The 14,231-nt window shown below is 44.4% G+C and overlaps 1 protein-coding gene across 7 annotated transcripts in view; it reads right to left on the reverse strand.

Annotated features, from left to right (window-relative positions):
• Positions 1-14,231, reverse strand: part of LOC112994464 (alpha-2,8-sialyltransferase 8E) — a 75,481-nt gene that overhangs the window by 39,040 nt on the left and 22,210 nt on the right. For 5 of the 7 annotated variants that reach the window (XM_026118827.2, XM_026118825.2, XM_064502833.1 and 2 more), the window contains one exon: positions 7,643-8,349. In XM_026118827.2, coding sequence (XP_025974612.1) covers positions 7,643-7,773 — 131 coding nt within the window. In that variant the 5' untranslated portion in view covers positions 7,774-8,349. Of the gene's footprint in view, positions 1-7,642; positions 8,687-12,268; positions 12,487-14,231 lie in introns of those variants that run through there. The other 2 variants (XM_026118828.2, XM_026118824.2) reach the window with 2 other exon arrangements.

Here is a 14,231-nt window from a genome sequence, read left to right on the forward strand (position 1 = left end):
GCATAGAAGCAGAAGGCATGATCTCATCCTACCATGTGTGCATGCCCTTCAAGCAGTTGACTGCACAAGATTTTCAACTGGGACTGTGAAGATTGCAGCCTTGACTGTATTTGTTCTTAAGGAAAGTGCCATGAAACTACTAGTGACAGAGATTGCTTTTTAAGGTTTTCACCATGAGAACTAAAGCATAGAACTAAATAAATAAAGAGGGGATGGAAGGACCATGACTTTCTGCAGGGCCAATGAAGAAGCAGAATGGTTGCAAGCAACCGAGCACAAGGACACCTCAAAGAAATGGGAGGTTGACTCCACAATTTGCCTGAGGAAGACATGGACTGCTGAGCAATGAATACACTTGAATTAAAAAATAAGAAAGGAAATGAAAAAGCAATCAAGGGTAAGAATGAGGAACAGTGAAAGTAGGAAAATGCAAAGCTTTGCACAGCAATTAGGTCTGAACAGAATTCAGAGAGTGTAAGAACGATCGGGAAACTCAAATCAGGTCAAGAATAAAAGACTGAATTACCAGGACATCTGCAAGAGTAGCCATGGAGGCGAGCACTCACAGCTAGAGCCGTGGGGGATGCAGGTGTAGCAGAACTCAAAATCCCAGGGTCCAGACAGCAGAGAAACACGAGGAACAGAGCTGCATACCAAGGCATGCCACCCAACCCTTCAAAGGGGGTTAGATCTCCAAGAAAAACATACCCAAAAGCCAGTACGCTGAACAAGGAGCCAGCTGAGATAGTCAGTGGAAAATGATAATAAAGCTGATTTTTAATTCCCATTCCTCTCAGAGCATTAGAGTTCTTCCTTACTGAGATACCTATTTATGTTTATCTATGAGCCTTCCCCTCCTGCACTTGAATTCATAAAATATCGTACTTAGGGGAGGGCCTTGAGAGGAACAGAACAGCAGCAGGCAAGCACCATGGATTAGACAGGATTTACGGATTTGACTTTCCACAAATGTAGGTAATGCTGAATTTCACACCTGCTCACATACATGGAGGGCAGACACCTAAATTTTTCAAAACAATATAAAAAAACAGACAGCAGGTTATAACAGATATGCTTTTGAAAGAAATGTCACAGGTTTTAAACCAGTTTCGATGGAAGGGGTTTGATTTACTGGTTTTGAATGACGGATCAGAACTTGACCATTACTTTTTCACACAGAAGCAGCGTATCTGTGTAAATTACAGAAAGCAGAGTGATCCCAGTTATTAAGGAAAATATCCAAAAAGATCTATTTGAATGGACAAAAGTAGGCCTAGATCCCCACACAACAGAGGGACAAAAGCAAGCTGCTACTGGCTGTTCTATAGATTAGAATTAGGATTTAACTGACCCTGTATTAATCAGTGAGGGTGATGAACACCTTTTTGCTGGTTAACAGGACCCATACAACCCGCCACTCAGGGGCAAGAAGCTTCTGCAGAGCTACTGCAGCTCAACACAGTTCAAATCCTATGCAAACTATTATTTCCATTCTGGATGTGCTTATGGGGAACTGGAAGAGGGACTGCCAGGTAACCATGACCACAGCAAAAGGGGCAAGCGTCTGGAGGTCGCTCTGTACTGACTCACATCCCCTTGGTTTGAGGTGAGGAAGCGCCTGTAACACACCAGGGAATTGCACAGACCTCAGGCTAATGCAATTTGCATGCGTTTAAAAAATGGAATAAATGAAAAAGGGAGATTTCATTATCTTAGATTACTGTATACTAGGGAATGGACAAGCACTGGCAAGCCACAGAGGAGATCTTCAAGGGTTTTTGCCATTTTAGCAGTAGAGGTGCAAGATAATTATGTCAGGAATAATGTAAGTCTACAGGGAGCAGGGATTCAAACACTGCCTGCCTTCTCCATCTCAGCCACAGAGAGCACTGATGCTAAAACTTTTGCCACTTGATGCTTTTCTTTAAAAACAAATGAAAGTGATGAGTCAGAAAAAACTCCAGGTGATGGAGGATAAGATATCGGTTTCAGACCCTTTTCACAACAAAAGCCGCTGCCGCAACCTGTGATAGAGCTCTCAATGCTTGCAAATTCTTGCAGAGCTTTAATTCGCAGCTCATGTACTTGTGAGCTCTCTCCCTTTATTTAATCTGGGAAGATAGGAGCATTATGTAAAGCAACCAACAGCAGAAATGAGAAAGGGAACGGGACCAGTAGCCAGGAATGACTTTGGAGGCAGCTGAGTGCCCTTCTCCATCCAATTTCCACCTCTCTCCTGATCTCTCCCCCCGCGCTGTCTCTGGTGCTTCTCCAGCCTCTCATGGCAGTTGCTCAGCTCCTTGCCTTTGCGAGGTTAGTTAGGCATGATGGTGATGCCATCTCGCAGGTCCCCATCACACCCTGAAATTCAGAACGCTCTTGGGGAATACCCTGTAACGGCAGCAGGGCTGCATGTCTCAGCTTCTCTTACTACACTAGACTAGATCCAGTCATTTTACGATAATGCACCATAGCCTGTGTGCATACTCCATTTATACACATACTGGTGTATACAGCATCAAAGGAGGCCATGTAACTGGTGTGCTCACGATTGGGATCCAGTCCAATACGTTTAGAGGAAACAGACTGAGGGATTCCTCCCAGCGATACCAGGCCGTGTGCAGAGCTGCTGCTAGGGACAACCAACAACTTCTGTGTCGGGAGAGAAGTTCAGTGCACTAAATAAACTACTCAGAGCAATGTCGGCAGCATCTATCATGTACCAGTCATAGGAAGATGTAGGACATCAGTGGGATAGACATGCTGGATAGAGAGGAAAATCAGGGAAGTCAGGGCTTTGCTGTCTCCTGAAGTTCTCAGTTCCCTTCTCCTCTGAAGAAAATGGATGAAACACAAGACTTGCTTTGCACAAAACCTGGTCAGGGATTCAGCGAGGTGACTCATGGGTCGCATGTCACTTCCCTGGGATAATATTTCACTTTGGTTAGAAACAGAGGGGGCACAGGACTGTGTGTTAGAGAGATGACTCATTAGGTGACCTTCAGCTCATGTCTCTTGAGGAAAATATTCAAAGGGAAAGAGAGTTTAAACCCTGGAATAGACGGTTTTAGGAAGGCTAACATCTTTGGGGGTGTTAAGAATAGGGCAGAGGAACGCCTATCAGGTACAGCGCAGGGACCTCTCGGTGGACGCGAGTTAGCTGCAGTTCCCCGGTACCACAGTTCAGGACAACATGCTACTCAGGCCATAGGCAACCCCTGCATCCAGATTGCAACTGCTGCTCTCTCCGACAAAAGTAAGATTTGATCTTGTCTGACAGCATGGCATAGACTAAGTGAGCCCTCAAGGTTTAGTCCAGCTTTATTTTCTGTGGTTTTTTTCCTCATCTGCCCATATTGTGCAAAAGTTGATCATAATATATCTTTATATTACGAGGGTAAGGAAAGGGGTAAAAGCTGTCTTGGAACTGATTTGCAATTGTTGTATAAAAACTGCTTCCGAAATACCAAAATGGTGGTATAAATGCAAGCTGTAAGAGTCTGATAGTAATTATAGGGTGCACACACATATATAGGAGTGATGTTTTATTCTCATTTAAAAGACATAAAGCTTTCAAATAATGCAGACTGCCTGCATGTGAAGATTTACTGCTTCTTGCTGCGTGATTGAATTACTCTATGTACCCCCCTAACAGACTCCAGCGTAATCGTTGTTTAAATTCTTTAATAGCTTTTAGAATAAGTTCTTCTCACTTGTGGCCTGAAAAAAAAGCATTTTTACAGCAACAGATTCATTTCTGCAGCTGACTCTCTGTGCAGAAATAAGGCTGCTAGAAAACCAGTATTTAGCAGAGTCCCTGCCAACAGAGTATAGGTATATAACAAATAACTATTCTGACAGTTTTCCCTTGCCAAAACAAGCAAGGACTCTGCTATTGATCTCCCCTATGCCACAGGCTGGGACATGAGAACAGTGACCATTTCAACGTTTTTTATGGTAGTGGCAGTTTCCTGATGTAATCCAGCATTATTCCCTGCTGGCCACACAAAAGCTCACAAAAAAGGCCAGACCTCAGCTGAGCATCTGGTTCAAAGGAAAATTTAGCAGAGAGCTGAGCACTGGAAAGATGAATCAACGCACAAGCAAGCTGCAGCTCTGGATTTAAGTGGAAGTCCACAGCATTTAACCTACTTTAGCAGATCAATGCAGGGGATTTTTAATCAACATATTAATCCTAAAATAAAAATAATTACCCCAGAGATCCGTATTAAAGTCCCTTAATTATATCTCATTTCATCATTCTTTTCACTCAGGATCAAGAGCTACAAAGACCAGAGTTTCCCAGCGTCATTTTTCCCGCTTAGAGTTCCCCTTCTCGCTAGGACTTTAGCTGATTCTGGCAGGACGAAAGATTTGCCTTGCCGAGAGCAGCCACATCCATCCCTCTTGGATGAAACCCTGGTGAAAAAAATGCATGGGCAGGTATTCGGCCTTCTAGTTGCAGATGGCACAATACAAAACAGCAGGGGAAGGAGTGAAGAATGCTGTACGGTGTGTGAAAAATGCGGGAATGCCTATAAATCTGATAGCTATGTCCTCTCTCTTTGCCAGGAGAGAGGCCCTAACTGGAGTCTGGACCCTCTCCTGAATTTCCCTGAGTGGACGGGACTTACCACGGTATTTCTTTCCCAGAGCAGCCTCTCCTGCCTGCAGTCCTGCCATCCCTGCGGCCAGGCTTTTGGGCAGCCACAGGACGGCCAGGCTCCACGACACCATCCGCAGGGAGGTTAGGGTGGGAAATCACGGCAATAAAACAGCCAAGGGCCCAGTCTCTGCTTGTAAGGGCAGCTGGCGTGGCACAACTTACAGCCACCCAACTAACTTTCCCCCCTTTCTCCTCTCGCCCCAGAAAAGGGTGACTGTTCAGACTGCTTACGGGGAGCAGTCCCTGGGCTATGCTATCCTCTGAGTTGTGCCCATGCTACTTGTTTTAGGTCAGCTTTATAGATTCCCCTTCCCTCGCTGGCCTTTACTCAGTTCAACCATCTTCTTGCAGAAAAGCAAACTAGCTTTGTGTTATATTTAGGCTTAAAAGCAGTACACATTTACTGGAATAGTACTTCAGGGCAATTTCAGTTTTTTCAAAGTACACTAGGGAATTTTTTCCCGCTGCCTTGGGAAAAGGCCCGGAGGCCTGCTGTTGTTGCAAATGTAGGGATGCAAGCACAGACTATTGCAGAACAAGCAGCAAACTGAACATTAGTGAGTAACTAGCCGTAGGTTTAGCCAGTGTCCTCAAGCTTCAGCTTGGCAAACGGCACTGACGCTATAAATATCCCACTCCCTCTCTGCAAAGATGCTCTCCAGAACCACCAGCTCAACTGTGTTCCCCAGAGGTGCAAGCTATAACATGTCCAAGACCCTCATAGCCGGTGTAAGCTTGTAACAGGGGAATTAATACCGGAGGTTTATGAAAGAAGAGACTAAGTGAAAGTTACATGCACCTCTGCATGGAGCAGATCAGAGACCAAACGGCCTGGGAATGGTCCCTTGGCTTTCTCCCTGACAGCTGAGTGCAAATGGCAGACTGAAACTGTAACATACTGCAGAACAAGAGAGCAAGAGCAGGGAAGAAAAACTGAAAAGCACCTTCATGATAATATTATGGTAACTATGTAGGCAGCTATGTAAATCACCTTTCTATTGCTAATAACTGACGGGTCGAGACTGCCACATCCTGCACTTCTATTTCCATGAAAGATGGGAACTAGCAGTAACCAGCAGAAAGGGGTCCGAGTGCTTTTTACCTGTACTGGGGATGGTGGGGGGAAACCCTCTTTGAGATCTTTGATGTGATAAATAAAAGCAGAAGAAACAAATCATTAAAATCTGGAACTAAAAACTTAAATAAACCGTGTTTGTTAGCCACAGTGACAAAATGTATAGTTGCCTCCTGCTTTGGCCCTTTTGCTGGCAGAGCACTCAAAACTAGAGGGTTTTTTGCAAGTTTGGGAGTCAGACATTATCCTTTTTTGCATTCTCTGCAGGCCACCGATGGCAGAAGAGGCTCCGATAGAGACTGGCCACAGAGCTAACTCAGTAGAAGAGTTTTACTGGCATCTTCTCACCTTTTTTTTTTTTTTTTTTACTTTATTGTTTTTTTATTTCAATTTATACTTGGGATTTATTTTCCACCGCTCTATCCTGCTGCAGTTATTTGCACTTAGGAAAACAACTAGGGCTGCAATGCCTCTAGGACAAATGGGAAAAACTGAGAAAACAAGGCAAGATGAGACCTCAACCGGCCATCAAGTCATCCCTCTCAGCACCAGGGCGGCTCAGTGCTACACTATCTCACATATTTCTGAAGCCCCCAAAGATGGAGATTTTAAACCTCCTTAGGTAGTCTTACCCCTAAGAAGTTTCCCCTCATGTCAGGATCTAAATCCTTCCTGCTGTAACTTAAGCCCATGACTTCTTGTCATCACGGGAGCTGTCAGAGCAATTTGTTTATTACATTCCTCTTCGCAGCAACTGTTTGGGTATTTCAAGACAGTTATCATCTCTTCCCTTAATTTTCTCTAAGCTAAACAAACACAGCTTTTTCAGACTTTTCTCACTTATCATGTTTTCTACACCTCTGCTCACTCCTGATGCTTTCCTTTGGCTCCTTCCAGCTGAATCGCATCTTTCTGGAAGCGAGGTGCCCAAAACCGGACTGAGTCCCCCAGCCAAGGCCTCACTGCGGAGCAGGGTGCACAGATTGCTCCGTCTCTTAACTACAACACTCCTGTTTACACATATTATTATGCTTGCTATTCCCCCCAGTGAGAAACATATTTGGATTGTCAGCATTTTGCTTGCTCTTGGCACTAGATGAGTTGCAAGCTAGGCAAGAATCGAACCATTGATCTCTTTTGGCAAATCACTGCTAAATTACAGTAGAAACTTCCATAGCAGCTACCTACACTATTGAAACCCACTTACCTCAAAGCATGTAAGAGAAACATTCCCCTTTAAAAATCATGCACTTCCATTCAGATTTAAGTAAAATAAACTCTGCGTGGGTCAAGGTTAAACACTTGAAGCTCCCCACTGGTGTTTGCTGTAATAAGAGCAGTGCCATTTTCAGATCAAAGACTGATGTGATCTACAGCAAATCAGTCTCAGCAGCAAATACATGAGAAGACAGCAGTGAAAATATAAAGCAATCTCTTTGCTATTTGGAACACTAACATTGCTACTTTGATTTTAGGAAAGGCATCTGCATTTTGGTTTCTAACAACATTAAAGTTTCGACAAGCGCATACTGCCATAATTTGACCTCTCGAGCCATTTCAGCTTGAATTTACATACAGTGAAAAGCCTATATTGCACGGTCTGATCAGAGGCAGATACCCCGCTGGTAGAAGTCAGTCTAGCTGAAGTAAGACCTAGATTTTTACAGCAGCTGAAGATTAAAACACAATCCAACAAATAAACAAATCCTATCGTGCCTAACATTTTCCTTTACTAATAGTCTAAGAGACATTACAGATGCCAGATGCATCTTCCCAAGAGAGATTAACCTTGTCAGCACAACACCGAGAAGTGGTTTGAGCCTGTGTAATGGTACAGCTGGATCTCAGTCTCAATTCAGGTTTAACAGACAACTTTTCCATTCCCTCACATCCCCCCTTACCTTTTGAGATAGTTTCTCCCATAGAGGATCTGCTGCAGCAAGGTGACCACGGCAAAAGCGCAGATGAATATGAAGAACAAAGTTCTGTTTCCCAGCAAATCTCTGCTTGATGAAGGGTCAGTGTATCCCATCCTTAAAAGCCACTGAAGCTCTGCTGGGTGAAATTCAGTCCATTGTCACGTTCATGCCCTTCTCACTGGGAAGCAGAGGGGAACGCTCACCGGCTTTTCTGTGCGAAATCCAAGGGCAAGGTATCCCATTGTTCAGCCCTGCTGCCCCTTCCTTGCTCCTTTTGGATGTTCGCTCCAGGCTTGTGCGCAATGGCTTGCTTCCAGCGTAAAGTTTCCAGGAGATTCAGACGTGGGTAACATCTAAAATCATCTCTTCAGAGCTCTTTGGGCGCAGGCAGTCTGTGCTGTGCGAGAGGCATTCTGTTCCCTCTAAGCCTCTCCTGAAAACCCGCTGCTAGCAATTATCTACTTCAATCCCATTTTCATATTCCAGATGGGGGAAGCTGCAAATAAACCAGAAAACTGCAGCCAATGGCAAACACAGGGCTCCGGCAACCCGCTTTGGAAACACATAGTCGTCAGCTCGTCTTCGCTTCTGCTCAGCGATTCCAACAAAATGTACTTGCAAGGAGACGTGACTGGGGTGTGCTATTATTGAACAAGTATGTAATGATCATGAGGATTTCATTCAGTCCCCTGCAAAAACAACAGCAGCAATCTGGTCAGGCTAGCAGGGAAGCTGCAGTTTGTGTAGCAGTGTGCCATGCGTACCGTGCCTTCGGTGCCGGAGCATTTGCATGCAGAATGCAGTGCCTTTAGTCATACACCGCTTGCTATTTGGGCTTCTCTGTTTCCCCTGGTTATTCCTCCAGAGTAAGCACAAGCAAGGTCACCGTGCATCCCTTCAAGGACAGAGCTCACAGTTCCTGCATGCTGATTTATTGGAGGCTCTGAGTAGCCTCACAGCCGCAGAGAGGGAGACTGCCTCTCAGTGCAGCCTTTAAAAACTATTCATTTAAAGAGACAAATATTCTGATTGTTCCTGCACTGTGAACAGTTCACTTTTGAAAGGGCGAAGCAACAAGACTTTATCCATGGCCAGCGTAATTCTTATAAAAGCTCCCCATTGTCAGGAGGGGCGCAATTCTGCTCCCAGGGCAATCAGTGGGAGTTTTGCTGTTGATTTCAGTGGGAGCAAAATCTGCCCCCAATCTTTCACTTCTTTAAACAAATGCCTATGAAAGCTTTCCCTGTAAATGAAATGTCTTGGCTAGGAGGCTGTTTAACCCCAATAACTGAGTGGGATAAGTATTTTGAAAGCAAAACAAGGAAAAAATCCTTCATCTAAGAGAAGGGTAAGATTTTTATGTGAATAAATTTTCCAGCAGTTAAATCAGCATATGCAAAATGCTGTGGTGTGCCAGCAGCCCAGCTGCGTGAAGCAGCAAGCAGGGACTGTTTCTCAAATTCGCCTGAGCTGTAATTGGTGCTGCATGGGAAGAAGAGCCAAAGGTAACTTTGTGTGACCTGTTCAACTCAGTCCCTGAAGCTAGGGCTAGTCCTCCGCATGAACTAAGGCCATTTAGGCAAGAGAAACAAAGGCTAAAGCAGGCGTTACCTATTTTTAAGCACATAACAAAAGTGTCTGAGGTAGGAACCCGGTCACCCTGAACTCCTTTTGCAGACACGAACCTCCAAGGGGAGATCCCACCCTTTGTAATCCCTTGATTTTGTAGTTAAGGTGCAGGAATCCAGGAATTCTCCTTTGATCCCTTTCAAAGCTCCCACATATGTGTTTGTGAACCCTACTAAAGGCTTCATTTATCAGCTGAGCATAAACAAAGAGTGGTTATCTCAGATTAGTGCAAAGATTATCCAGCTTAATGTCTTGCCCATGTGGGGAAGGGTGGAAGAACAGGGCAAGGATGGAGTGACACCTCCTTGGAGACACTCTCCCAGCATTTTGCGCTTCGGGGTCTTCCTGAACCAGGGAAAGCAAAACAATATTTTGGTTAGAAAAATAAATGATTTGGATGCACTCACTTGCGTTGCACAAGGAATAACACACATAATGCAAATTAAATAGCAGAACCAGTATGATTCCCTCTTATACGGCCAAATGTGTTGCTTTTAATGATCAGTTCATGTAGGCCCATATAACATGTGAGTGGTTCCACAGAGAAACCATGCCATTTAGCTGGATCTAACCAAGTGCCCTCTTCCTTTTCAGTAACAGGAAAAGCAACATGGCCATCAGAAACCCCAGGCTGAGACCCCTCGAGATACTATACAGGCAAATTTGCATGGCAAAGCTGAAAGATAGAAGCAGAAGGTACTCAAAGCTTGGAGTTGTTGGGCTTTTATTGATAGCTCTGAAAATCCCTCCAAGAAACTTGTCTCAGTTGCTCCAGGAGTTTTTTTAGAATTACACCAAAGCACCAGAGAGCAGATTTTGACTGTTTATTTCCTTCCATGGGTGTGATACCAGTTTTGCAGATCTTAGTATCACCCAGGTTTTAGTGAAAACCCTTTCTGCCTTTCTTCCTCTATTCCCTTCTATTACAAGTGATTTGTTATTGAGATATCTGTGCTGTAGTGCACCAAACACATGAGTCTTTTAGCTATTCCCCCTCCTGGTTTAATGGCCAGCATGAGCTGTAGTAAATAACACAGAATCCCCACGTGCTGTCAGTCACGCTTTGGCTCTCTGTGTCCTCTCATCCTTCTCTGCTATGTCAGAGCTGGCCAGAAGATACAGCACCTGAGAGGACTACGTGCAGCCAAGCTGCATCCCTAAAACAAGAAGCACAGTACAAAGATATGTATTACAAATGGAGAGGGTTTTCTGTGCCAGATCTTGCACAGATACTGTTCCTGATGTCATGTGTAAAAGAAATCTATGTTTGCTGCCTTCAAACCAGTACTACAGTAATGCTGCAGAACATGAAACAGAGCAGCTCTGTGCAAGCATAAAGAAATAGGATGTCTATTGACAATTTTCAAAGGATGCTCAAGGTTGCCTGCAAGATTTGCTGTGAGCGAAAAAAAGTCACATGGTGCATGCAGAAGGGCTGAATGAGCGATTGTGCCAGTGCTTGTTCCCAGAGGCCTTTCGAGAATTTGACTTGTCAACTATAGCCTCCTTCAAAGCATCAGGCCTCTGTAATGAGTTCAAGAGAACATATTTTTTTAAATGATTTTACACTCTGTGCTTAAGTAAACAACTGGCAACAAAAGATCCCCTCCTGAACTTGAGAGGGGCTTGGGGGACGGACATTACAGAAACAGTCATGCTGCAAATGCAGATTTGATGACTATGACTGGACACCAGTGGAGCAGGTATCGCCTATGCAATGGGCATTGCAGCTACTGCAGCTACAATGCTACTGGTAACATTCAGGTTCCTGGAGCACAGGAACCCAGTAAATAAGATCTTTTCCATCGCCAGAGAATCAAGTATCACTTCACTAATATCAGCTACTCAAAATACCTCTTATGAGGTGGTGAGAGAGAGACAGTTAAGCTGCATGATATGCACAAGCTCCCAAAGGATATTCCTGTATAACCTGTTGCCTAAAACACTGGCCCAGATATCATGCAGGTAGCTCAGACTCTGCTTGCTCTGCAACTCAGGTGTCCCACAGCACCACAGATGTGTCCAAGGCAAAAAGATACCTGCTACGCATCAACCATACAATGCCCTGTGGATAGGGACATGCTGTGGTTTGCTGCAAGGTGTGGACCTTTCTCCTGCACCACAACTCAGTGCTCTCCTTAAAGCATGTGCCATGCCATGGACTGGCACTCAGATAGTTTAAACTTGTGATGCATTGAGTTTGAGAGGTGTTGGCTTTGTGCTTAGATTTGGTCCTGTGCTTAGAGTACAAGAGATAGCAATGAGGCTTGAAGGAAGGCTGGAAGGCTTGAAAAAAACAGAAGTCCTCCTGCCCATCCCAGTAATCCAACCCTGAGGAACAGTTCTCCCTCCCACGGAGGCCCTGGGCTGTGTAATTCTGCAAAGCACCCTAGTTAGCTGATGTAAAAATTAATGAGCGTTGTGGCAAAGTGGAACAGCTCGTAACCCTAGTTATATTCTCTGTGTCTACTGTAATATTAGGCCGTTGGAAACAGTCTTTCTTACGTCTTGCTGACCTTTATTTATTGTATCTGATCTGCTTGCTAAATATCATCAGACATAATCCTTCATGAAAAACAACTCCAGCCTGAGCAGCAAGATCTGAGCCCTCTAACACAAACAGGAACATGCTCCAGACAGTGATGTTCTCTACTGGGAGCTTGCCATTTGCTTTTAAGTCGAAATGAAGCAAAACTGAATTTTAAAAAAGAGTTAAAATTGAATCCCAAACAGAAAGAAATCCTGGTCAATCACGGAAACAAGGTCTCTGAAGCTCCACATAGGAAAAGATGCATTAGCAAAAGTACAGAATCTAGTAGGAATCATATTGCACTCTGGTGCAGAGAACATGCACACCTTTCTCTGCTGAAAGGACGCTACATGGTCCTAATTTCTAAATTGCAGTATATTTTTTAATGCAAATGAAATAGAGAAATTAACTTCTGATGTGCATGTCTGATTGGGAATTTCCTTACATACCTTGCTCTGCAGGTGTCCTTTAAACCAGTGTTTGACAGATTATGCGCTGTCATTTCAGTTGCAAGCAAGGGCTTCTAGGGTCTTGGATAGAAGGGCAGGTCTGCTGGCTGTTTAAATCACGGCGTATATAACTGAGCATGTATCATGCAGGTCCAGAGTAAAGCAAAACAAGCTTCACAGTCCTCTTCGGGATCTGTTCCTTCTGCGACTGTTCAGCCACTCTACACTCCTTTCATGAATGTTACGCGCTTTAAAGAATTTTCTCATGCAACACAGCAGAATATTATGGGTTGGAAAAGGTTTAGCAGAACACTTTTTACACCTCAACCTTTTGCCTTTTCTTTTCCAAAATAATAAAATAAAATCGGGTCTATTTACAGTTTCTGCTAGGCTTCTGTCAACTGCTAGATCCCTGATTTTGCAAAACACTACCACATAGGTATATGCCTGGAAGATTTTGCTGAATATGAAACTCATAAACACATGCTTATCAATATTAATACTTTTGCAGATATAAAACATGAATTTATTAGCATAATCTAGTGCTTAACACAATGTCTGGTCCCCCATCACTGCCATAAATCCTTATATCTAAAACTCAGATATTAAAGGAAACTAAAAGGATTGAGCTAAGCTGTAAACATTAATTTCCTCGTGAGCTGGGCTAAGCCGTGAGGAGATGACAAGGGACACGCTGGCACCATGCCTCCTACCTGTGGAGCTGCCTGGATGGGAGGAAGTCTCCTCAAAGTAGCATATGGTTTGTACACTGGATACCCATTACATCATCTGTTGAATCAAGACCAGTTTCCTTCCAACTACATTCACATAGGCAATGGGGGAGAAATGCTCTCGGTGCATAAAACAGCCCTCTTTTTACACTGCGGACGACATCTCTGCTGGGAAAGGAAGGAGGTCCTTCTCTTGCTGGTAGAAAGCTCTAACGTAGAGACCGCCCTGGCTCCCTGGCTATAATGCTGAACATTTACTGTGAGCCGTTCCTTAGAGCAGGGCTTGTGCAATGCTTGCTAAAAGGTACAGCACACATTCACAGTTTGAAACGTATGCAAAAATGTTGCATTACTGGTGCACTCCAGAAACCCTGCCGGCAGATTAGCAGCCCCCGCCTGCCTCTGCACAGCAGGGCTCGATGCTAGGGGCAGCCTCACTTTCCCAGAAGTTTTTCCAACCTCAGGGCTGGGCCAGCAACCCTTGGCTGAAAGACTCCTCTACACCCTCCCTTTCCTTCTGGCATTTCCCCACTGGGCAGCAACACCCTGCACAGCCTCAAACCAAGCAGACCAAAGGCACAGCCTCAGCCAGGCAGATCTCCTTCTCCTATGCCCCAGAGACTTCTTTCAAATCTCATTCACTTCCTAAGGAAAGGCCACCATCGGTTTTCAGACAAAACCAGAGAATCTGGTGCCCAGCCAACACTTAAAACTCATTTTTATATACCTCTGGCTTTGAGAACTTGTCTTGAAAAGCCATAGAAGAGACATGGATTTTCTCAAAACTATCTCCGTTTAGGAACCTCTAGTGAGACCCTTCCAGATTCTTCGAAAATATAGGAATTACAGCCTGATTTCTACAATCCTGCACACGCTCACAGCAGCCCTGCAAAGCTATGAGAATGGTGGAAGTTCAGTTTCTCTGCAGGGAAAAAAAACACAGCACTAAATTGCTTTTACAGGCCTCGTATCTGTTAAAAATATTAGTTCCATTTTGGAGCACTGTATGGGAGCCCTGGATTTAACATCAAACCAACAGGACTGAATTTCTGCCAGAACCATGGATTGCAGTGACACAGAAATGCTGCACAGGCCAAGTGACGACAGCTCTCAGAAGAGGAACGTGATCCTGCCTCTATCCCATGCAAGTCATAGCTCCTGCTTAGCTTGACAAAACCAAACTTAAAATCTAGTGAAAACCCGAAAAGGGCTGGAGTCAATGGCACTGACTT

Source organism: Dromaius novaehollandiae, chromosome Z (assembly GCF_036370855.1).
Source record: "Dromaius novaehollandiae isolate bDroNov1 chromosome Z, bDroNov1.hap1, whole genome shotgun sequence".
In the NCBI taxonomy this organism is placed as follows: Eukaryota; Metazoa; Chordata; class Aves; order Casuariiformes; family Dromaiidae; genus Dromaius; species Dromaius novaehollandiae.